Raw genomic sequence first — 25,346 nt, 5'->3', positions numbered from 1 at the left:
AAAACAAACAAACAAACAAAAAAAACCCACAAACCCACAATAATTTGTAGCTTGGATTGCCATTCTCTTAGTTTTATTCATCTTGTATCTTGCATCTCTGGAAGCAATGGCTGTATCCATAGCAGTTAGCAAGACTGTGCTACTGTTTATTCTTTATCCTGGAGGCCAGCTGGCATTATCTGACAACATCCATATGTTTCAATTCTCCTAGCCTTCAAAAGAGAGTGGTCATATCCAAATTTCCTATTGGGAACAGTTCCTGGCCTATAATACATCCTCAACTGTGCCTGGGAACAATTTATGAGAATGTTACTTGGCCCAGATGAAACCTCTCTGTCAATCAGAAATATGGCAAATAGTTTTGGGGCGTCCATTCCAGGGCATTTTCTAATATTATTATATAGAGGTACCCACTGAAAATGACTGCATAGCACAGCTTTGGAAACCCAGGCTGCAATAACCTGCAGCACATTTCAGTACAGACAGTGGCAAAAAATTACCTTGGTGCATGTTGGATTCAGCTCTGTGTTATCTTGTCTCCATTTTCAATAAAATATAAGAAGATAGTTGGGAGCTACAAGGGAAGCTGATAATATAGTGAGAATGACAGACAGCTGGTGCTGATAAAGGGGAGTATGTGCTGGATAACCCAAGTATATACGAATATAGGAGATACAATCAATGGGAAATGGGCATTAAAGTGATCACTGTCAAAAAACTGAACTCAAAGCAGGCTGGAAGAACAGAAAATGACTATATGATTTATTTCTGATCTCTTTATATAAGACATGAATCAATCACAACAACACAGAGCTACATTTACAGTTTGTTTTTTATGTCAAGAAGAGGATAAATCTGGAGTTCTACTGTATTGCACAATGGTAGATGAGCAGTGAAGGGTCCAGTCCAGCAATGGGTGTGTCCTGACAACTCAGGCCCAGTCTCACTAGGAATAGGTGTAATAAGAATGTCACCAACCATAACACGAACTAAATATCTTGATCAATCTGGAAAAAGAGACTTTCAAGGAGAGTGCCAAAGAGATTAAAATCCAGATTGGGGAACAATGGAAAAGACCTGCATTATTATCACCCATCTTTCCCTAACACCATCAAGATTTTTAATCATACAGTAGGAGTATTGCAATAATATAAGCTTTCTTTATGGAGTAATAGCATTAGAGTAGAAATTACATTTTAAAATTAAAAAAAAGGAAAAATTAATTTTACTCTGGTACTCTAGATGTGTTTGTGTGTGTGTGTGACAGAATTTATTTCAGCTACTTAAACAACTTGATTCAAGATAAGGCTTTCTTGGTTCCCTTTGTATCAACAGAGGTCAAAGCTGGGATTCAGCTGCTTATTGCAGATGTCTTGTGCCGTTTAAGAAGCCCTGGGATATATTCTGTCTGGCCTTCATCTGCCAAAAGAAAAGGACATGAAGAAACATGTATCAAAGTATCTAAAGTATTAGTGACCATCTGCATTTCCACCACTGGATTTCATCACTAGTAAACAAACACAGTCAAACACAGATTTTCAGTTGATCAAATGTATGACACTTTTCCACAAATGCATTCCATTTTCAGGACTCAGTGCAATTTTCCAAGAGTATGAATTTTCTAAGAGTATGAATCTAAGAGTCATGTTTGAATACGTCAAATACCTATAGTTGGGCATATGAACGGAATCCCTGCTGATTTTGGGTAACCATATGTTGCCAAGTAAGAAAATGTCTGCAACCCAGCACAGCCTGCTGAAAATTAATTTCCAAAGGTTTGAAAGGCTACCCCAAATAATCTTGGAAACATTAGCAATTATTCCCTTAGAACTGGTGGAGGCAGGCCCCAGAGGATGGGACTAAGAAAACACAGTACTTACCTTTAAATAGCAGCATAAAAAGAAGGATCCAGAAACTTTAAGACTGGCCAGCCTAACTGTGAAAGCCACAAAGACAGAGAGGAAGGTTGTTGAACAATCAGTTTGCAAACTCCAGTGGGATAATAAAGTGATAAGAAAGAGTTAACATTAATTTGTCAAGAACAGGTCACATGCAATTAATTTGATATCCTTCCCTGATGAAGCAGCACAAAGTTGACTGTAAGGACACCCAAGCTGATTTATTTTAATGATTCTTATATTTTCATTTTCCCATAAATAACGGATGCCAGATCATTAGTCCATCTCAATGTGCTTTTTATGTCTTGCATGTGTCAAATGCCTCTGTTTAATATGTGGCACATTTCCCAGGAAAATGTCATATTTTTAATTGACACCCTGCAGTAATTGCCATAGTTTGGCAAGAACAAAACAACAATTATATCAGAACTTGTGATGGAAGTATTGCCACCATAAGAAATTGCTCACATCCTTGAGGCATTCCCCCTTCTTGAATCACAGTTCTACACCTGTGTCTATCATGGGTAATATTTCTCAAGTAATAGGAAACTGCTGCAGTCAATCATTGATGTTATCAGCCGGGTTTCCCCAATACCTACTCTGGTATTCCGAATGATGTGATCATTAAACTACACTGATGTCAAAGAGGTACAGAAGAAAAAAATTCTTGATTTACAGAAAGAATCCACAACATTCAAAAGCCCCATTTAGAGCAAAAAGAACTGTTCAGTAAAATGACTCATGAAGAACCAAAATCCTGAGGATTTAATATGAAAGTTATTGACTAGAATTTGTGAAAGCCCAAAGCCTCGCTCTTAGTGCTTTTCTGTTAAAGGTATTATAAGATAAATGTCTACAATATTCAGTGTTTTTTCCCACCTCAGAATTTTCTTGGTGGATTTTTCAGTATGGGCTTCTAATCTTATTCTACTACATGAAACCTGCAGCAAATTATAGGTTGGCTTGCAGTAAATTTTTAAGCAGATAAAAAGATGCTTAAATATTAAATTAGCTTGGTGCACTCATCTTTCTCTGCATATAGCCTGTCAGTGCTTCCTCAGCAGTTTCAGTTTAAAGAAATTCTCAAGAAAATTGTTAAGGTGACATTTGTGAAGTTGATTGCAATAAATTTTCAAAAGTTTCTGAGGGAAAACTGTCAAATGTCAATATGTCTACACATGCATACATAGTGGAATTTTCAAAATTGCCTTTGAGGTAGAAGAAATTACTTAGATGCCTATCAGTCAGTTTAGATGTCTACATACATTTTTAATTATCTCTTTAATGTTAAGAGTGACTAAAATGTCATCTCACCTAGAGTTACCAGCCTTAAAATTAAACTTCTAGACTCCCTCAACAGTCGATGATGTGAAGTGGGTGTGCCCAGACAATCCATCCCACCTATTTTAAGATCCAGTTAATAATTTCTTTGTCTAAAGAAGAAGCTCAGGTGCCTATCCTTGTCTTGGCACCTTTGAAGACTAAACAACAAATATCAGGACATACCATGTTCAGCCTTGCAGAGAAATCAGCTGGGGGTAGGAACTGAGGGACCATCGAGCTGGGTCCTTCCTGTTTTACTTAATTGCGGACTGAAAAATGAACAAGAACAAGATGAGCGTGTCAGATGTTGGAGTAGGAGTGTGTGTACTAAAGTACCTAGAATTCATTTGGAAGGGTTTACTGAGGCTGCTCTCTTACAGAGAAATGTTTAGGTTCTTCTCACAATTCTCTCAATATTTCTTTGATGTTGTTTTCAGTTTTTGAAGTCTACCAACTTACATTTAATCACCCAGGGACTTTCTATAGAAGTTCTTCATGCATTTGTAAAATTTAGGCTCAAGTTGGAGCATCTCAAGTTTGCAAAATTTGCATCCAACTCTCGAGACCATTCTTGCCAGAAAAAGACAAGGGAAAAAAGAAGAGAATGGTTTTGACATAAAATGTTCAATTTGGCCTGAATCCCTTTTTTAGAGTCTTGGAGGAAAAAAAACAGCAAAGGAAATGAAAAAAAAGCCCTACAATAACAAATGATGAAAAGTATCTCCTTCCTGTCAGTAGATCAATGGAAAGAGAACCTACCCTTGCTTAGATCCAATTCAGTGTTAATTCCCTGTCTGCCTGAGAGAATTAGTGCCCACTTGGTTCACAATCCAGCACAGTCGCTTCTTCACCATGCAGCAGAAGCATTCTAGGGGAGGCTGTGCCTATCCAGGCACTGTTATTCTGTCCTGGCAATATTCCTTAAATCAGTCACTGATTTGAGACGTCACTGGATTTAGTCCCAGGTGAGTGACATAGTCCTCAAATGAGACATTCTCTGCTCTCTTACTTTGTCTCATCTGCCTTGATTTAGGCATTTAACGACACTTTTAAAGCCAACTCCTAATAATAGGAAAGAAAAGAATTATGTATTTCTACAAAAAAAAAAATTACCTGCCACATTTGGACTCTGTAAATATGATGCAAACCAAACTTATGGTGCAATACAGGAACTTGAACTAGCAATAGCATGACCAGCATGACCAGGTCAGTGACTGTCCCCTGCAACTGTCCCCTGGGCACTGGTGAGGCTACACCTCAAATCCTGTGTTCAGTTCTGGGGACCTCATGACAAGAAAGACATTGAGGGGCTGGTGTGTGTCCAGAGAAGGATACAGAGCTGGGGAAGGTTCTGGAGCACAGGTCTGATGAGGAGAAGCTGAGGGAGCTGGGGAGGCTCAGCCTGGAGAAAAGGAGGCTCAGGAGGGACCTCATCACCCTCTACAACTCTCTGATAGGAAGGAGGAGCCAGGTGGAGGTCGGCAATAAGGCAAGAGAAAATGGCTTCGAGTTTCACCAGGGGAAGTTTAGATTGGATATTAGGAAAAATTTCTTTACTGAAAGGATGTTCAGGCATTGGAACAGGCTGCCAAAGGAAATGATGGGGGTCACGTTCCCTAGAAGTGTACAAAAGTGTATGGATGCAGTGTTAGAGATATGGTTTAATGGAAGATATTGCAGTGCTGATTTAATGGTTGGATGATTTGAGATGTCTTTCCCAACCTTAACAATTCTGTTATTCCAGAGTCAGATGTAAAGGCAACAATTCAGTCCTGAAAGAACAAAGATAAAAGAAAATCCCACCAAGATTTTTCATTGTTCTATTATCTACTCTCACGTAAGAGTAAGACAGTCTTTTTAATACTGAATACTTACCAACAAGGCTAAAGAAATTCTTTCACTTTAATATAAAAAGACAGGTAGGTGGGAAGGAGGCATGACCAGCAGTGATAGAAATTGATGCATATAACTACAATAAAAAGGTTTGCAGTTATATAATTTTGATTATCTGCTTCTTTGAGTCAATATTCAAGTCAAATGGTGCCTGTGCAGGTTAGAGTCTCTCCAAAGAGACTTTTTTCAAGGTATAGTGTTTGTGGTGTGAAAGTGTGAACAAGCACCCTAGCTAAGTAACCTGAGAGAACAGGCTAAAAAGGATCCTTGACTTAAGTATCTTCTGTATCCTTATTTTTTAGTTTAGATTCTTCATTCTTGTGGTCCAAGATCTTAAAATCACTACTTTATTTGAATGAAAACGTGATTTCCATAGAAGCTTGCCTTCTGTTTAAAGTAAGCTCTGGACTAATTGACCAGTATTAATTATTTTGCTCTTGGAGGCAAATAGGGGTCACAGAAGAAGTAAGATCATTCACAGCAAAGCTGGATTGGGTTTTCTGACAAGCTTCAAGAACCAGGGGAAGTCACCAAGTGCCAGGGGCCACCCTTCAACTAGGGATTGGACCCTGGAGAAGAAGCAAATTACACCTGAAAAAACAAATCTGCAAAAAGAAATTGAGAAAGGTCTGTTAACCACCTGTGCTAAAGGAAAAAAAGGAGAAAAAAAGTCAATATAGGAGAACGAGCATTTTGGGTCTTGGTCTATTTAGTTCATACCTGGGAGCTCAGAAAACAGAGAGGAGATATATGAACCCATCCTGCCTACATCTGGGCTGCTGACAAGTCTGCCTGGACACACCACCTCCCAGTCTGCTGTTCCAGAAGTAATAAAATCTGCCATCATCATCGTTCTGTTAGTGATAATGGCAAAGAAGAATTTTCTGCAAATTGTTTGTGAGAAAATTAATTGACAGCAGGCTTCTTGGCAGTTTGCAACCATAACATTTGTATGATCTGCTGATGCCACAGTTTTATTCCCTGCTAATCAGATATTGCTCTCTCTACTGTGCAAGGGCATCTCTTGTAGCTGTTGTTGGCATGCAGAAGGCAGACCTCGTAACAGTAATAATTCCACAACATCTTTCTGTCTATATGGGCACATATTGTCTCAGAACACTCCATGGAGACAATCCCAACACAGTGCAGCCAAAATGTGACCATCTGCTTGATCACTTCATGATGTGGAAATTCAGCTTTGCCAACCACTTCCTTGGATGCAGTACAAATCCCTACCTCACCAAAGGAGCCAGTTCCTCAAAGATAATTGTGGTCTTTATTTACACACACCTGGATTGATCCCACCTGGCATAAATGAGTTGTCACCATCTGAAGCTCTGTCTCCTTGAGCTTCCTCTGGGTCAGTGGAAGGAGACAGACACCTGTAGATTTCCAGATAGACAAGCTATCTAAGGTTGTTCTAGATTTGAAGGGCAAGGGGGATAATACCTGCCCTGCACATGACAAGGGATGGTACTCCAGGATTAGAGGGATTCAGTGCTATCCAGGACCCTCAGCTTCTTGCTCTGAGATAAGCTGAGTACACTGGAGAACACTTACAGAAATCTGAAATCTTACAGAAACAAGCCAGTGTCTCCTGAGTTAACAGATGCCAAAAAGGGAAACACCAGGGAAATATTTCTAAGGAATTAAGAGGTGTTCCCTTAGGAAGCCCAGCTGAAGTGCCTCTACATGAATGCCTTTACATCCAACATAAGTAACAAAACAGAGAAATTGGAAGCTGTCAGAAAGCTGTGACCTAGAAGCCATTCCTGAAACTTGGTGGGATGAATCCCATGACCAGAGCATGTCTCTCAGTGGCTAAAGGTTGTTTAGAAGAGACAGGGGAGGAAGCAGAGATGGAGGAGATGTGGGTCAGGTGAAGAGACAAGATAAGCCCCTAAAGTTTAGGCAAATAAACTTCCAGCTCTTCAAGAAGCTAGTCCATACAACCCCACAGGAAACCATCCTTAGGAAGCAGAACAGAGCTGGAAGGTCTTTAAGGATATCTGCCACAGAGCAAAAGACCTGGCAATCCCCAGGATCAAGAAATTAGAAAAGGAAAGCAAGAGACCTGCATGGCTGAGTGGGGTCAAACTAAAAAGCAAGAAGAAAATGTATGGGCAGTGGGAGCAGGGACAAGAATCCTGGAAAGATTATAGGACACACTCAGTTGTGTAAGGATGGGGTGAGGAAGACCAAGGGACACCTGGTGCTGAACTTGGCTAGTGACACAAAGACTAACAGGAAAGGCTTCCAGAAACATGTTGGCCAGAAAAAGAAGGTCAAAGAAGGCATAACCCCCTGACAAAAAATGCTGGCAAACTGGTAACACCAGGCCAGGAGAAGACTGAGGTACTCAGCAGCATTTCTGCCTGAGGAAACAGCACAGGACTGCAGTGATCTGGTGCTAGAGCAGCAGAACTCCATGTTCATGGCTATGTGAAGCTTTCATCTTCCCATTTAAAATTAAAAGATACTTATCATTACCATTTCATATGAAATAACATTAAATCTAAAATGAGGTTACAAACATGCAGATTGTGCAGCAATTTTTTAGTAGGAACACTTTATGGGAACATTTTCTGTCTTCATTACTGATTTTCTTGAAAAAATAAATTTCAAAATTGTAGAAACATGGAATGGTTTGGGATAGAAGGAACCTTAAAGATCAGCTAGTTCCAACCCCCTGACATGGGCAGGGGCACCTTCTACTTTCCACCCAGGAGATATTTTACAGACCACAGCTAAAACTGTTTTAAGAAATGGAATTTTAATATTCCTTGCTGATACATTTTTGTATTTTGCCAGAGTGTTCTGGTTTGTATTTAGCAATCTTTTAAGCTTGCAGTTGGAGCCTTATGAATGAAAGGACCATTATAACAACCATTTATCAGCTTGAGAGATATAGTCTGAAACGGTACAAATTTCTGGCTCAGTCTTATAATGATAACTCATGACAATATCTAAAATCATTTTTAGTTCTTTAAAACTGAAGGGAAAGAGCAATTTGCTATGTCATTGCTGGGATGAATGGGAAACATTCTCAGAAGCAATCAACTAAAATAAACTGATATATAGGTTCCTGTAGGAGGCAAGCAATCTTAAAATCTCTTTCTAAAACAAAACATAACTTTCCATTCTGTCCCATACTTAAATTGCAGTGATTTACAAATATAGTTCATTTTATATTTATTGTTATTTTCCTTTCTGAGTAAATTCAGGGTACTGAGAGCACATAGTGAAGTGCTTCTCACAATGCTTTGCTGACATAAAATTAATAAAACTAAGCATTCCATAAGATCAGTGATTCATTGGGAACAGCCAGCACCTTGCTCCTGGCATAGATTATAATTTTCTTTCTTCTGAGCTTTGCAAACAAAACCTTCTTTTGGTAACAGACTTACGAGTCTGCTTCTTTCCAGATTTTTTGCATCTCTCAGTTACACATACCAAGCTATTAAAAGAGATTTGTGGTCTGGGTTTGGGTTATTTCTGCCTTACTCCCATTGCAATGACTGACAATGCAACATTTGAAATGTATCAAAGGCACTAAAAAATAAGGGTTTGAAGTAATTTGATCCAGCAATTTCCTCATTCCCCCTTTTTCTTTCACAGTGTTGAGCTTCCTTTAAGGGGCAATCAGACTTTTTAGAGAGGAAGGATAGCTGGAGCAGTGTATCAGATGGAAAGAGAGATCATCTCCCCAGTTCCTGTTACCATTCTGCTAAAGGTCAGGTTTCAGATACATTAATGAGCTGCTAAATGCTGCTAACTGGAAGAGGCTTTTTTAAGTCCTGCACAAGCCAACCCACTCATGTTTTTGATGGCAACACTGAGATATCAGATGGCTGTGGGAGTCTTGCCATGAAGTGAAAGCTCTTCTTGTGCTTTATTTACAACCATTTCAGCAGAGTTTATGAGAAGCATCTTGAAGGTGAGACCATGCCCTACAAAATTGAGAAAGACATTTTTGGTCTAATTCCATCTCATCATGGAGTCCTCTGGTGAGTGATCTGGGGAATGAATCAGAGCCATGTAGGGTAGGAGTCCTTCACTGATGACAGCCCTGACTCTTGGAAAGGCTAAAAAACAACGTAGGAAGGAGTCAAGGGCTCGCAGGAATAGTAGCAGTCATATGCTATCTTAAAAATTAGGAAAGCAACACATTTTAATAAATGTCTATAAGTTTGCATGGTTTACTTCTTCTGTGTTTTGGTCTAACACCCAAGGTATGAATTTCCAAAGTAAGACATATACATTGATTGATTGATTGATTGATTGATTGATTGATATTAGGTTTTAAGCATGTAAATAGCAATAAAAATCCTGTGCTACATGAGAACAGCAAGGCTGAGCAATGCCATGGGCTTGCTGGTGGATCCTTCTGATGGTTCAAAACTAGACAGTTTAAAGCTAGATAGATTAAAACTAGATTTCCTTTTGCCTCAGTTTCCCTGCCATGAAATGGTGTAATACCCACAGCAATCTCACAGAGGTCATGATATTCATTCATATATATAGTGCATGAGGGAATCAATGCATGCACTGCTATATCATCCTACAGCAAAATAATCAATTTTTAATCATTGCTGTGCACAGGTGCCAAGGGTAAAGGGGACCTGAGACCAAGAATTGAAAGAGGCAAGTATTTGCATCAGTCCAAAGCTAGGTTTCTAGATGGTATTGCTACAATACTAAAATTAGTAAACAACTTAAATGCCAGATTTAAGGGCCTGATAAGCTGCACAACTTTAAGTCATGCTTCTTGTGCATTTGGATTTTAATGCAGTCAGCCCCATGAATACAAAAGAAAATAAAATCTTTCAGACTGACTCAGGCCAAAGGGTTTATCTAGCTCAGCATCCTATTTCTGATAGCAACCAATGGCAAGTGCTTTAAAAATGGGGATTTCAACAGGTCAGGCATCAAGGCATAGTCTCCCAAAACACTCCCAAGGCTCCTGCTGCTTCTTGGCTCATTGACTTGTGCATCCAAATGTGTTATCTCTGACTTTAATGACCCTTTCTGTGCAATTTTCCTCCATGAATGTGTGCAAGTTCTTTTAACTTGCTGAATGGTCCATATTAGTGTTACAAGGGTTTGAACCAATTTGATACAAGAGTAGCTGCAAGCTGTGGAGCAGCAGGCAGAGCATCAATATGTCTTGCAGTTTTCATTTTTCAATAAAACTGCATAAAGAAATTTAAGGAGAATGATTTTATTCCAGTCATCAGATAAGCCATTTCTTCTGTCTTTGCTTTTAACCCCCTGTCTAATGAGAGGAAACCCTTTGGTCCAAGGAAAGGTTTTTGGCTGTGAAGAGGCATGCTGAGCACCTCTATAACCGTTTGGTAGCTTGTCTGAATGAATTCCTGCATCTACAGCTTTGCCTGTCACTGCTGTCTGATAAATAGTATATATGTAACTTACACATCCTGTATTGGCAACCTGGCCAAATTTATAGGGACACACTGGGAATATGGGAGAGGGCTGCTGCTGCCCCGGAGCGTTGCTGTATGAGCAGCTCAGTTCGTGTTTCACAGAGCAGGGCAGCAGCCACGTTGCTGCATCAGCTGCTTGGCAGCTGCCTGTGATCTGGAGCAGACAGAGGTGAGGATGTGGGGAGGTGGGGAGGTGAGGATGTGGGGATGTGAGGATGTGGGGATGTGAGGATGTGGGGATGTGAGGATGCTTCCCAGCCTGAGCAGTCCCACTGGTGGGACGTCCTGAGCCAGAGCCCTGGTGCTGCAGTGATCCCAATGCTGTCCCAGTCTTGACAAGGGCAGTGGAGCCGCCTTCTCCCATGTTCCTGTGCAGTGCAGGAATGGGGCTTTTTAGGAAGGGAAAGGGAGATTTAATACCTATTTTTCAAGTTGCTGAGTCAGTCCCTGTATTTCCTTCACTCCCAGCAAAGAGAAGCAAAAGGCCTGTGTTGCTTTCCACTCTGCCTTCCTATCCCTTTTCTGGAGTAAACAAATGTCAGCAAATCCTGCACTAACAACACTGTTAGAAATACCACCCTGTCAGCAGACAGGTTCATTCTCTTTGTCTGAAGTTCTCTCTTCATTGCAGTAAAGGTGTGGTGTTACATCAAGATAAGCAGTCTAGGTGGAAATCTCAGTGTTCAGAAATGTGCTCTGCACCACAGTGTCTCCACCTGGAGTAATTTCCAAGTAGGAATTATTAGTGTAGGAATTTGACAGGATTTGACCCAGTAACTATCAAGGTAGAGACTAGCCCTGCTTTACTCAGCTGGAATTTGTCCCTAGGGTAGCAATTGAAAATGAGGTACTTCAGCCAAGATGCAGCACTCACTCTCTTTAGTGTGTTTCAAACCAAACTAACCCCAGCACCAGCTCTACAGTCAGTGAAAAGATGGTGCCCCTTTAGATTTTGGGGATATATGGAAAATCACTCGTGATCAGAGTGACCGTATCCCTTTGAAAAGGGGGTAAATCCCCACAAAGCTTTTCCCAGGTGATTTTCCATCTGTTCCAGGAAGGGGACGTTGGTTGTTACTATGAATAATTTCACTGGGGAAAGTTGAAGAATGAACCTTTTCTGCTCATTGCTTGTTATGTCTGGAATCTTGCAGTTCAGAGACTTCAGATTGTGCAGGCAAATTGATCTTGTCACTGAAAGGTAAAAGTTTTCTCCTTTCACAATTGGGTCCCACCACTGAAACATTATACACTTGCCTCATGGATAAAACTCCAGGAATTTGTCCCACTCCCTTCAAACAGTGCTTCACTCTCTTCATTTGCTCGAACTTACAAAGACACTGGTCATTTTTTGGACATTTATTCTTTTACGTCTATTTACTTCTCCAGCTATTTAATAATTTTTCCTTTGAAGAATCTATTATTGCTCTGTCTTTGCCAGAAAGCAGAAAATGACCAAACATTGTTCCTATAATGATTCAAGTACAAATTATTTTTGCTGGATGCCAGAATCTACACTTGATTGAAACATTTTCCTTTCTTGAGTCTCACTAGTACCTTATTCTCTTGGATGTTACTGTATTATCAAATCCAGGTGATAAAATCTTCTGATTAGTGTCATAAATTCATCCAATGCTTTTAGCCTAAATAAGTGTATAATAAATCCATTTAAGACTTGATCTAAATTCATTATCTTGTCTTCTATATGTCACTTAAACTCTCATCAATAAATAACAGTTTCCATATGTGCAGTTCTTGCCTACAATGTTCATTAAAAGGCTTAAATGAAAAACAGGAAAAGCATTTTAATTCATTGCTAAGCACAGCAGAAAACTAAGCAGGATTCCAACTTTATGTACAATTTGCAAGACATATGCATTTGCTCTCAAACGTAAATTTCCCTTAATGAGGTGTGCAGCCCGATTATTAATCACATCCACTGAAACATTCCCCATGTTCAGCTCTATTTCAGTCCAGGAGGGTGCTATTTAATATTTCTGTTCCTTCGAAAAAGAAGAATCTAGGCATGAAAACTCATAAAATTCTACCTTAAAATTAACTGTAGCAACCTTGAATACAAAGAAGCATCATTGCAGTTTAGTTAGAAACATGTTTGTGTCTGGACTAGCAGGTCTTTGGCTTATCTCCAGGGCTTATCCTGGGCTCCTACCCAGGGATGCTTATGGAGAAGCTCTGGAAATGTCTTTTGAATAAGAAAGATCCAAAACTGGATAAGATTCAAAATCAGAGATGCCAATTTCTTGTTAGCATTAATTATTCCTAATTTAAATCAAGATCAAGGTCCCACTGTGGTGGTCTCTGTGTAAACAGGGATAACAGTGTTTGCCTTGAGAGCCTCCAAAATGAGAGACAGAAATTGATGAAAGATCAAGGATGTGCCAGAGAGATGTGATGTGTAAGTAAATTATCTCCATGTGATTTAGCTCAGTTCCCATAGTTGCTTTCTTATGTTTGGGCTTCTGTGTGTAGTCTGGGACATTTATTTTGATTTGGATTGGAAAGGGTAGAATGAGGGGGCTGTCAAGGCCTGTGGAATGAATTACTTGAAGAAGGAACATATCAGAAAGAAGACTAAAAGAGCATGAACCACCACTTGTAATCTGTATTTCCAACAGACTGGTGTTAATCTAATTTATAGGTTGGTGTTTCTTAGGAGGTTGGAAGGCAAGGGAGGAACTACAGCTGTGACTGCTACATCCTTACACAATTTTCTTCCTGTACAGGTGTCTACAGCTGCGGCTGTGGTTGAGAAGTTGGCAGAATTTCATGGGATAAGTGTTAGGCTGATACTGATCTTTTCTGAAATGCAATTATACAGCTAACTGCAGACAGAATCAAATGTTTTCCTCTCTCCTCACTGCTCCTCAGCCTCAAACAATCATGGAGTTTCTGTCTGCCAGTCTCCCCCAAAATACCTCAGAATTATTTAAAAGGCTTTCAGAAGTGCTCATGCAAGCAGAAACAAATGCAATCACTGAGTAGACATGAAGGAATAGTGTGTATATTTAACAGGAGTGCCCTATGATGCACTGGTACTTTTCAAATGAGGTTCATATTGTAATGGGAATATACCAAAACTTGGGAGCAGGAAGTATTGATACGTTCAGGCCTATGGCAAAGTGGCTGTAGTCTGGCAGAAATATTTTTAAGGAAATCAAATTATCTATTATATATAACTGACTTTGCTGTTGATATTTGTTGTGGATTTAAGTGCATTTTCTGTGTTTATCAGATGTGCTAAAATGTAGCAATAATGAAATTTCTTGTGAAGCACTGGAGATTTCCATGAGGTCCCTGTCACTAAAGATGATGGCTCAGCTGGCTGAGGTTTCGTTGCACTTGGTTAAATATTCTTTCTATAAAACCAGCTTTTTAAATTAGACAATTTATTATGATAGAGATCTGTTATTTAAAAGAAGAATTCTACCCTGAATACTTTTCAAGACAAAGTCACAGCAGAGTGTACAACCTCTCTGTCAGCATTTCTACATAATCTCGTTAGAGAAGAAATTGTGCATGTAGTGACCTCACAGGAGAATGGACCTAGAAAGGATTTAATTTCTCTCTTTAAATGCTTTTAAATATCATCAAATGCCACGTACTGTAAATGAAATAAAGAAGTACAGGTTTAGTGAAAACAAAATTTCTGCAGGAGCTTCAGCAGGAGATCTTGATTGAACTTCATATTTTGCTGCAGTTGCTGTAAGCTCTGTGACATCCAGAAGATGTAAATACTGTGATACCACAGAAAACTCCTATTGCTCAAGGACACTCCTTGCTTTGGACTGTGCTACTCAACAGTCCATCACTGCCGCAGTTAGACCCTCTATCCCTAAAGTCTGAACCATCCCAGGCATTTTACGGGCAGGATGAGGTCTGACTTCACCTCTAGTCGGAGATTCTGGAGGAAAGGTAAACCAGTAACTATGGTGAGAGTGGCTTAGTTCCTCAGCTGCCTCATCACACCCTCCCAGTTACCACTAAAGCAGCACAACAGCCAAGGCAAAACAAAGGAAAGAAGAAATGGTCAACAACCCAACTATGTGAACAAATCAATTACAATCACTTCACAAGTACCTAGAGAGATGTAAAATTAAAACCATTTTTTTCCTAGTTACATTTTAGATTAGTTTGAAAACATATTCTCTATCTTTTCCTTCTCCTTAATCAAGCTGGGAATTACTTTACTCAGTGTTGTGGTTAGGGTCCACTTAGCTGGATGCATTGTGCTGAGATTTACCTTTAGGAATGGGATCTAGATTAAGGTACACATTTCCTACTGCTACCTAAAGTATGACCAAGCTTCAAATTTTCTCTGCCTTCTACATCAAAATCCCTAAGGATTTAGTGATTCTTCATAAAAAAGTGGTTTAATAATTTTTTCTATTCCTTCTTCCCTCCCAGCGATGCTGAGAGTCCTTGGTGACTGTGATTAATTTTCTTGATCTCTGTGTTTCAGTTTTTAAATGTAAGTGGGGACACCAATATTAATGATACTAATATTAGTGATTTAGCAGAAGAACAAATGCATCCTACACTGCAATATTTTGAGATGCAAAGTTATTCCTCTGTAGAAAAAATGATGATGTGAACCTAAACTCAGTAAATGGGGTGTATTTTCGAATCAATAAACCTGGACAGGAGAGTCCAAAGAGCCAGCAACCTGATCTAGTAGAAGGTGTCCCTGTCCATGGCATAGAGCTGGAATTAAATGGTATTTCATGTCCCGTTCAACCCAAGCCATTTGATGATTCAGTGATTCTGCACTTCAATATGCTCCTAATGATCATGGCCCCTGCTATTATGGGGCATATATTAGGTAAAACTAGACAAGTTTTTCTAGGACATGAATTGCCTATCCCCTGGGAAAAAAAAAAAAAAAAAAAGGGTGTTTCCCCCCAGATAAAATAATGTAAAGTTTATTTCCATTGGATCACAGCAAAGAATTATAATGCAAAAATATGTTTCTTACTCACCACTATGATTTCAAAGAAAGCTGCCTCCTCATCCTTTGTATACATTACAAGTTACATGTGTGGCTGTTAATGAAAAGTGAGTACAATACTTGGATTTCTCAGTGCAGAAATGCAGAGTAATCTGTGCCATGGCCCTTCTAAGACTTTTGCTTTTTTGTTTGTTTGTTTGTTTGTTTGTTTGAAATAGAATGTAGGAACCAAGGTTATCACCACACTGACTGCTGTCACCTATTGCAGCAAATAATCTTCTTTATGCCTTGGTTCCGTAAAAAGTGCAGAGTCACCCTGATCTCCCTTCCTAGAAAGTTTTCAAATGCCGGCAGCAGCCAGCAGTTCTCCTTGCAGCAGAGCCTCATGGCCTCAGACTGGGGTATCAGTGGCTATTTTGAGGAGTGATAAATGCAGATCAAACTCCTGTCCAAAGAAGCTGACTGATTGTGGCAGAAGCAACAGCTAAATGCTGAATGGGCATGCTTTGGTTAAGAAAACACTGAAGACAGATTGTTTTTCATGCTTAAAAATCTTAAGCATGTCAAGGCAGAGTTAGGTATGATGGTACAATAGTAAGAGACCTCAGAAATGTGAACAGAATCTGCCTCCCAGCACTGACAAGATGTACCCAGCACCTACATTAACATTTATTAATCTAACCTTTAGACTTGCAACGAAGAAGACTTTATCACCTCCTTATATTGTGTGTTCCAGAGTTTAATGAAGCTTAAAGAAAGAAAGCTTTGTTTTTTCTGATATCTAATTTAATGGTTTTCGGGGATTTTTTCCCAGATGAAACCAATGACTTCTTCTCCTTCTCCAAGTAGAAATTAGAAAGACTTTATTGTTGTCCTTATACCTTTTTTATGTCGAATGTTGTTGAGTCCTCACTGGCAATCCAGTCTATGAGGGGGAAAAAAAATCCAACTCACTCAGTTTCTCTTTGATTTTCATGTATAAATAACAGGCTACTGTTTGCTGGTTTTATTCTCCAGGACATGCAGCCCATTTTTTCAATTTTTTTTAAAATGCCATCCACAGCAGAGGTCTAGAACTAGGTGATTTTAAAGGTCCTTTCCAAACCAAATCTTTCTATGATTCAATAAAAAAAAAAATCATGCCTCATTTCAAAACAGCGCTCCAGTCCTTCTTTTTGAAGGTGGATACTTTGCTTCTTCTTTCCATCCTTCTTGGACAATCCCATCTACATTTATCCCCTGAGATGATTTCTAATTGTTCAGGGATTGCTTTGGCTTAACTTTTAACTGATTCATTTCTCCAGGTTGATTGAATTTAACTCAATCAAGTGGTCTTTAATCTCTCATTTCACTCTTTTTGTTTCTATCCCTATTCTCTTCCAACATATTTAAATATCTGTTCATAATTAATATTTTCCTTTTAAATTTCAGGCAGAGAATGCATTATTTATTGTCATCTTCTTTGTGGCCTCCGTTTCTTGCTCTCCTACCCTCACAAATAATGGAATAAAAATTTCTTGTCTTCTTTCCTTTAAAGAAGTAACAGGCCATTGCCTGTCCAGCAAATAAAAAATTGCTGTACTTCATTCATGTCATGTTAGCACCAGAGAAATTTGGCAGTTTTGACCCAGAGCCAGAGACCCTCTGAACCTTCTTAGAACTGTTCCGTGAACTTCAGTCCACTGTCTCAGTTGTTGTGGCATTAGGAATGAAGCTGAAGGAACAGAATTTTATAGAGTGACTACGTTGTCTGAATCTTGAGAACTGTCAGAAAATGTTCAGGAAAAATGGATTTGTATCCTTGTTGGGAGAAGGGAATAGGCCAGCTTGTCTGGGGAGAGCAACAGAGGCTGTCTGGAAAGCTTGGTATCCGAGTAATGACATGGGCAAACCAGTCAGGCAAAGATTTCCTCCTGTGTCAGCAAGGGAATTACTGCTCTGTATTCCCCAGTACCTGTGTTTGTGTGCTAGAACTGAAGATACTTGTAAAAGGGGAATAAGTGGAAATTTAACTTTTGTACAATAAGAATCATAAGAAAATCAGTGCCAATTTTGATACTTAAAGAAGCTACAAATATCAATACTTTTTTTTTTCCTTAAGATAATATTTGTTCTATTTGCAAAAAAAGCCTAGAGTTTAATTGCAGTGTTGTAATTTTGAACATTATCACAAGTTTGGCACACTCATTAGTGCATACTCTTGCATAGTTCTTCACATGTGTTTGACAATAAAACCCCTCTCTATTATTTATTGTGTAGCTACCCCAAGGTTACATGCATCCATGTACTCATCTCTGAGAATCTGATATGTTAACACTTATAAATTAATAACAATAAAAACATGGTAAAGATGCAACTGTGAACACAAATTTGCAGGGGGGCAGGTAAGTGACATTTTGGAATAAGGAGAGAAAAGTCCATATTATTTTTAATTGCTGATAGAGCTGGTAGAGCATTGCTTCACTCATTCCAGTGTTGGAGTGCATCCAGAGAAAGACAGTACAGTTGTGGAAGGGTCTGGAGCACAGGTCTGATGAGGAGGAGCTGAGGGAGCTGGGAAAGGGGCTCATCCTGGAAAAAAGAAGGCTCAGGGAGAATATTCTGGCTCTGCACAACTCCCTGACTGGAGGGCACAGACAGGTGGGAGGTTTCTTTCTTCTCTCAGGTGATAAGCAATAGGAGCAGGGGAAATGGCCTGGAGTTGCTCCAGGGGAAGTTTAGGTTGAATATTAGGAAAATTTTCCTTCACTGAAAGGGTTGTCAAGCATTGGAACAGAGTGCCCAGGGAAGTGGTGGAATCACCATCCCTGAAGGCTTTTAGAAGATGCAGATGGGGCACTGAGGGCCATGGTTTAGTGCTGGGCTTGACAGTACTGGGTTAATGGTTGGACTTGATGATTTTAAAAGTCACTTTCAACCTAAATGCTTCTGTGGTTTCTGTACCATTAAATAAGCAACTCCAGAACATGGGACCTTGAAGTGGTGACCAGCCAGCCTGGTCCACAACCTGCAGGAGACTTAAACTGTTGCTACAGTCATATAACAATTGCATTCAGGTCACTTGATTCTGCAGATTTATTCAGCTGAAGGAGAAATCCTTTCTGCTTGATGGCCCAAAAATGACAGTCAGAAAGGCAGCCATGCCTTGAGAATTTGAACAACTCACCCTAAACTTACCAGGGAATTCAAGGTCCCTCCTGAACTGAGATGCTGGTTCATAAGAGAGCAGCATTTCCACACAGGCTTTTTGCTAACTGCAAGACTTCTGTACTACTGTATGTTTATCTTTCACTGGGGACACTGATCTGCAGATGAGCAGGTAACATTCACAGAACCTGACAGTTTATGCTGTAATTTTCCCTGTCTAGAATGGCTGTCAGGAGTCTGCTTTGGACAACATAAGCAGCTGTATGAATCCAAACAATTTAAATCTAAAGACAAACTCAACAGAGCTTTCGTGGTACACACTTGGTTATTTGCAAATCTCCTGTTGTCATATTTCTGGGCTTGAAACAAGAAAATTTCATTTGTGCCTGCTTTGGTTCATGCAATTCTTCTGCTACAGAGAGTGAAGGTCCACAAACAGAGGCAGAAACATCTGCAATGTAGTCCTACTTCTTTTTTTGCTCAGTAGTGTGTCTCCTTACATTGGCCAGAATTTTCTCAGGGCTACATTCAAAGTTTAGAACTTTCCAGTTTCTAATCAAAATTCAAATCTGTGGTTATAATTATTTTTAAATTGTTTTAATTGTTTTAATTATTATTTGAAAGCCAAATGTAATTGTTATTTGAAAGCCAAACCATTTTGGATGGGTTTTTTGAATATTGGCTTTTGCATTTTCCCTCAAGTTGAAATTCTCTAAAGGCAAAAAAAAAAAAGAATGTGTATGTGTGTATACATTCTTTTCAACATATACATTATATGAATATAAATATATGATGCATAATTTATTTGTTAAACTTTTCCATAAGATCAGCTTCAGCTTTACCATTCTGTCACAAAATTTAATAGCTGTAGACTTCCTAGACTGTGACTGTGACAAGTAAAGTTAGTCTGTATTAAATTTTAGTTTATTAAAATATCATACCCCTAAAACATTAGAAATGGAATGCAAAGTCAAAACCTGGTCATGGAATACTGACCATATCTGACTTTTCTGAATGTCCTCTCACATGAGCTAAGAGAACTCCTTGTCACCAGGAGGAGCTCTGGATAGCAGAGAGACACAGATATAATCACAGAAAATAAACCCATTTGTTTTCTAGACAATTAATGTGGACCAATGGCTTAGCCAGTACACTACTCTCCATCAATACTACCAGCATGTCAATTTTGTCTGCAAACTTGTGTGCTATCATTGAGAGTTCCAATTTCACTCAGTATGCAGAGAATCATTATACAAATTACTCTGGTTATTTGTACTTACAGCATCATTTTCCTTTATCATGTATAAAGAAACAAGGTATCCCATTCTTGGTCACAACCACTTATTTCTCAAATAATCTCTTTAATTTGTACTCTTCAGAAGAAAATGTTACTTGTATTTTTTAAGTTTTTCAAGCTGAATCCCTTAAACCTTGAACGATGTAATAGGATGACAAGAGGAATTTTTAAAATGAACCCCAGACTTGAATCAAACTTCACATTCACCTGTATTTGCAGTCCATTGGGAAGTAATTCAATGTCCATTAAATCAATTTGTGTCTTCATTTTTTTCTGAGGATGAAGAGTCTTAGAATGTCAGGGCTGTTAATTTAAGCACCTGCAGGTGAACATGGTATTTAGCTTTAGACAGGCATTTAAGAGTTTTCCATTTGTTTCACTGGTGACAAGAACATAACAAAATTTATCTGACAAATTTTTTTTAATGCTGGAGGATAAAACACCAGGGGGATGATTGGACCCCCTATATACACGCATAAATATAAACTTTTTTTTCTCATTGCAGGTCACGGAACCAAGGGAGTGTTTGAACTCCTTTCAGGATGGCGTCGGACCAGGGAGAATCTGCCATTCAAGGACCGAGTAGCAGATGCCTACTCAGATGTCATGGTCTCCTACACGATGACAAGCTCCTTGTATTTCATAGCCTTCGGCATGGGGGCAAGCCCCTTCACCAACATCGAAGCTGTAAAAGTCTTCTGCCAGAACATGTGTGTCTCCATCCTGTTGAACTACTTCTACATCTTCTCTTTCTTTGGCTCCTGCCTGGTCTTTGCTGGCCAGCTGGAGCAGAACCGGTACCACAGCATCTTCTGCTGTAAAATCCCCTCGGCAGAATATCTGGACCGGAAGCCTGTGTGGTTCCAGACCATGATGAACGATGGCCATCAGCACAGTTCCCACCACGAGACCAACCCGTACCAGCACCACTTTATCCAGCATTTCCTCCGAGAGCACTACAATGAGTGGATTACCAACATCTACGTCAAGCCATTTGTGGTGATACTGTATCTCATCTATGCGTCTTTCTCCTTTATGGGGTGCTTACAGATTAATGACGGAGCCAACATCATCAACCTTCTTGCCAGTGAGTCCCCAAGCGTCTCCTATGCCCTCATACAGCAAAAGTATTTCAGCAACTACAGCCCTGTGATAGGCTTCTACATCTACGAACCTCTGGAGTACTGGAATGGTACTGTGCAAGAAGACCTAAAAACACTCAGCCAGGGGTTCAACACCGTGTCCTGGATTGAACAGTATTACCAATACCTTCGAGTGGGTAACATCAGTGCAACCAACAAAAGTGACTTTATCAGCATCCTGCAGAGCTCCTTTTTAAAAAAGCCAGAATTCCAGCACTTCAAAAATGACATCATTTTCTCCAAAGCTGGAGATGAGAACAACATAATTGCTTCTCGTCTGTACCTTGTGGCCAGGACTAGTGAAAACACACAGAGGGAAGCGGTGGAACTGCTGGAGAAGCTGAGGCCACTTTCTCTTATACAGAGCATCAAGTTCATTGTGTTCAACCCGACTTTTGTTTTCATGGACCACTATGGTTTATCAGTAACTATGCCTGTCCTGATTTCTGGTTTTGGCATCCTGCTGGTGTTAATACTGACCTTTTTTCTGGTTATCCACCCTCTGGGAAATTTCTGGTTAATCCTCAGTGTCACCTCAATAGAACTGGGTGTCCTTGGCTTGATGACCTTATGGAATGTAGACATGGATTGCATTTCTATACTGTGCCTTATCTACACTTTGAATTTTGCCATAGATCACTGTGCACCCCTGCTTTATACATTTGTATTAGCTACTGAGCACACCCGAACTCAGTGTATAAAGAACTCCCTCCAAGAGCATGGGACAGCCATTTTGCAGAACGTTTCTTCCTTTCTTATCGGGTTGGTCCCCCTTCTCTTTGTGCCTTCAAACTTGACCTTCACACTGTTCAAATGCTTGCTGCTTGCCGGCAGTTGCACACTTCTGCACTGTTTTGTTATTTTGCCCGTCTTTCTAACCTTTTTCCCACCTTCCAAAAAGCACCACAAGAAAAAGAAACGGGCCAAAAGGAAGGAACGAGAAGAGATCGAATGCATAGAGATTCAGGAGAATCCTGATCATGTTACAGCAGTCTGAAAGGCTTAGAAAAATATAATAGTATATTCTCTTTTTAAAAAAGCGTTGCACAGAGATGCAGAGAAAATAGAGCAAAGATCTCAGCTGCTTGTGCTGGCCAGGTCTGACAAAGCAAAGGAAGATCAAGAAGGGGTATTCATGACACCTCAAGGTGCAAACTTTTTTAAACAAAAATAATGAAAGTGAAATAGTCTCAAATGTTTCCTTTGAATCCTCATTCTCCACCAGGAAAGAGTCTGTTGGCCATTAAGTGTTCCTGAGTCTCAAACTGTAGCTCTAATGGGAATTGCTTAATATGTCATATGTAGAACTAAAGCTAAGGTGAAAAAAAGAGTTACCATTAAGTAAACACTAGGGAAAAAGGCAGATTTGTTTGAAAAAATTGTCCATGGAAGAGAATTAAACAATATTTCAAATGAGAAAAGGTTACAAGACCAGGAGAGATTGAAAATGCCATGGTAATTTTTTATTTTCTTGAGCAAGTTAGTTAAGATGAAACCTATGCACTTGGGAAGTAAATGTTTAAAACTATCTAAGCCAAAGTACTTCCCAAATCCAATATACCTTGTATATCTGTAACACCACAATTAGAGCATTATTGCAAAAATGGATGGCAACGGGATAAAGGTACTATTCATCCCGGAGAAGAAATAATCATAGCCATTTGGAAATCTAACACGTAGTTCCTTTAAATGTGACATATCACTGTTATCCCAAGAGCTCACAGCTGGTAGTTAATACCATACACCTATTTTGGTAATTATGAATTTCCCCTTGAAATAACAGATCTCACAAAACTAACCCAGGCCATCTTCACTGCAGCACTGTTTGCAGTTCCTGCAGTGTAACACTTCTGAATCCTAATTTATCAGTGTTGACATTAAATACTGAATATTAATCAAGCAGGCGCTACAAATGTAATGATGGATTGCATTTCACAGGCACAATGTGACCATGTGGCAGCTGAGTCAGCTCTGGAGCACCTGCACAGTCTTATCATTATATATTTGGTCCAAGGAACGAAGGGATATGTTTGCTGGTCCCTGCAATATGCTGCAGGAAGTGGGATTTTCCCCTTCTTTAAGCAAATCATTTTACAAAATACTTGCCACGCTGAAAAAAACACCTTGTAAACGTTTGCATGGGGCTGGATCAACCCCTAGTTGTAAGAAGACAGATTGGTCCCCTGTGGGAAGGGGAGGGGAGTGTGAAATGTCTTTTTTACTGTTATTATTATTCCTAAATATTTGAGTGTTGATCATCTGCAACATAAAGCTTTGTTATGGCAGTTGAAATTTCACAGGAGAGTGCAGTAAATCCTCAGTTACTATGCGGCACTAGAAATTGTACTGTAAAGGACTATGAATGACTTTTTCTGCTTTGTAAACTATTCAGCATAGTAGCCCAAGGGAAGGGATGAAAAGAGATCTAGCCATTTCAGTTTGCTCTCAGCCCAGTTCTGTACTGGAGCTTGACATGTCAATCTCTCCTTTCAGTATTTTAAAAGGGCTTGCTTTTTACTTTCTGGAATATGGTATAGCATCACCTCCATGAGCAATGTCTTCCTGAACCTATAGTATCCATGAGGACACTATGTAAAGATAACTCTATATGAAGTGTCTATGTCTACTTTGTATTACTTGTGGGTACCTTTAAAAGATAATATGGAAGCTGTTTGCCTTCCAAAATATGTATACATGTCTATTTATGGCTGATAACTCAGTCTCAGACCTGCAGAGTTTGCTAATGAGGAAGTGTACATATGTCTTACTAAAAAGCTCTCTGCAAGATGTTAATTCTTTGCTATGTGCTATGTGACATGTCTCACCTCTTCCTACTGTTTTATGGTTAGGGAGAGACAGAAAAAATCACCTGCAGTACACAAAAAAAAAAAAAAAAAAAAAAAAAAAAAAAAAAAAAGCCATTTGAATGCCAGTTCTAATGTTCATGAGCTGCTTCTGTTTCCGAGGAATGCAATTTCACCCCTTCTCTATATTTTCTGTACTTTGCCATTATCATTTGCCAAAAATGACCTCTGTGTTTTAGGAGTGGTCACAGCTCTTGATTGTTCAAGGAAACTTTTGAGTGCAACATGTCTTAGAGAGGGAGAAACTTTCTAGACAGGCAAAGCTTCCAAAGATTGAATCTAGATCTAAACTTCAGAGGTAGCTAGATCAAGGTTAGTGGTTTGACCCAAAATATTCAAGGGTCAGACACAGAACTGAGATCTAAATAGTTCAGTAAGGTTTGCAGGGGATGTTTTAATGTTGGGTTATGGGTCAGATGTGTCTATAATTGGGAAGTTTTTACTGACCTTGATTTGCATCTTGATGACATTGTGCAATATCCATCCTATTTTGAACAGTCCATTGTGAATGTCAAGCTTCCCAATCTTTTTAGATTTTCTCCATTGCCCACACAAAACCTAGATTGTTGCAGCACTGTGACCCTTGGTTATCACTTCTGGAGGTGTCACCTGGGAAATTCCTGGTCTTTTCTTGTACTGGCCAGATGTATCCCAGGGATGTCTGTCATGCATTGTGTTGAGGGAAATAGCACTTTCCAAAGCCATCAAATCCAGGATTCATCTCATCTAACTTCAGATATTAGCAATGTAGATATTTATATCAGAACTTCCTTTATGGCCATAAGAGAGTGACAGACACTTCTGATCCATTTTACAGCTGTATATTAGGAGTAAATGAATCACATTTTTTAAAATGCAGATTTCTGTCCATTGGTGATCAAGGAAGCTCAGCAATTGGTTCAAACACAGACATCAGCAATGCAGACTCATCCAGGCTTGGGAAGATTAACCCCCATTTAAATGACAAAATATCAAGAGAAAGAGAAAATATATAAACATGCCTCCCAAGGTTCAATTTTATGGATAAATCCCAGGAGTAACTCAGCCCAAATTTTATGTTTTGCTTATGAAGTTTTATGCACAACAAATTCTTTGAAAAACTGGAATTCCCATAGCAGAGTATAGTAAGCCAAGACACCAGAAAATGTTGACATTAAAGGTGGGCTCACACAAATGAAAAAGAATTTGATGAGGTGTCAAACCATCTCCTCTCAGTGTATTGCATGTGCAGGAGCACTTGTATGACAGGTACCAAATATATAGATCACCCACTGGGACTAGAAGGTTTTTATTTCTCTGTCAATGCAGGAATGAGCAAAAAACAAACCACACCTTCTATAGATGTAATTTTGTTATTTTTTCCAACCAATTT

The 25,346-nt window shown here is 39.3% G+C and overlaps 1 protein-coding gene across 4 annotated transcripts in view; it reads left to right on the top strand.

Annotated features, from left to right (window-relative positions):
• The window catches only part of PTCHD4 (patched domain containing 4), an 81,320-nt gene extending 57,328 nt beyond the window's left edge, over positions 1-23,992 (top strand). For all 4 annotated transcript variants that reach the window (XM_068183305.1, XM_068183304.1, XM_068183306.1 and 1 more), the window contains exon 3: positions 20,474-23,992. In XM_068183305.1, coding sequence (XP_068039406.1) covers positions 20,474-22,107 — 1,634 coding nt within the window. In that variant the 3' untranslated portion in view covers positions 22,108-23,992. The remainder of the gene's footprint in view (positions 1-20,473) is intronic.
• Positions 23,993-25,346: the final 1,354 nt, after the last annotated feature.

This window comes from Anomalospiza imberbis, chromosome 3 (assembly GCF_031753505.1).
Source record: "Anomalospiza imberbis isolate Cuckoo-Finch-1a 21T00152 chromosome 3, ASM3175350v1, whole genome shotgun sequence".
In the NCBI taxonomy this organism is placed as follows: domain Eukaryota; kingdom Metazoa; phylum Chordata; class Aves; order Passeriformes; family Viduidae; genus Anomalospiza; species Anomalospiza imberbis.
The sequence above is the reverse complement of the archived record's forward strand: the minus strand, read 5'-3'. Positions and strand labels throughout refer to the sequence as shown.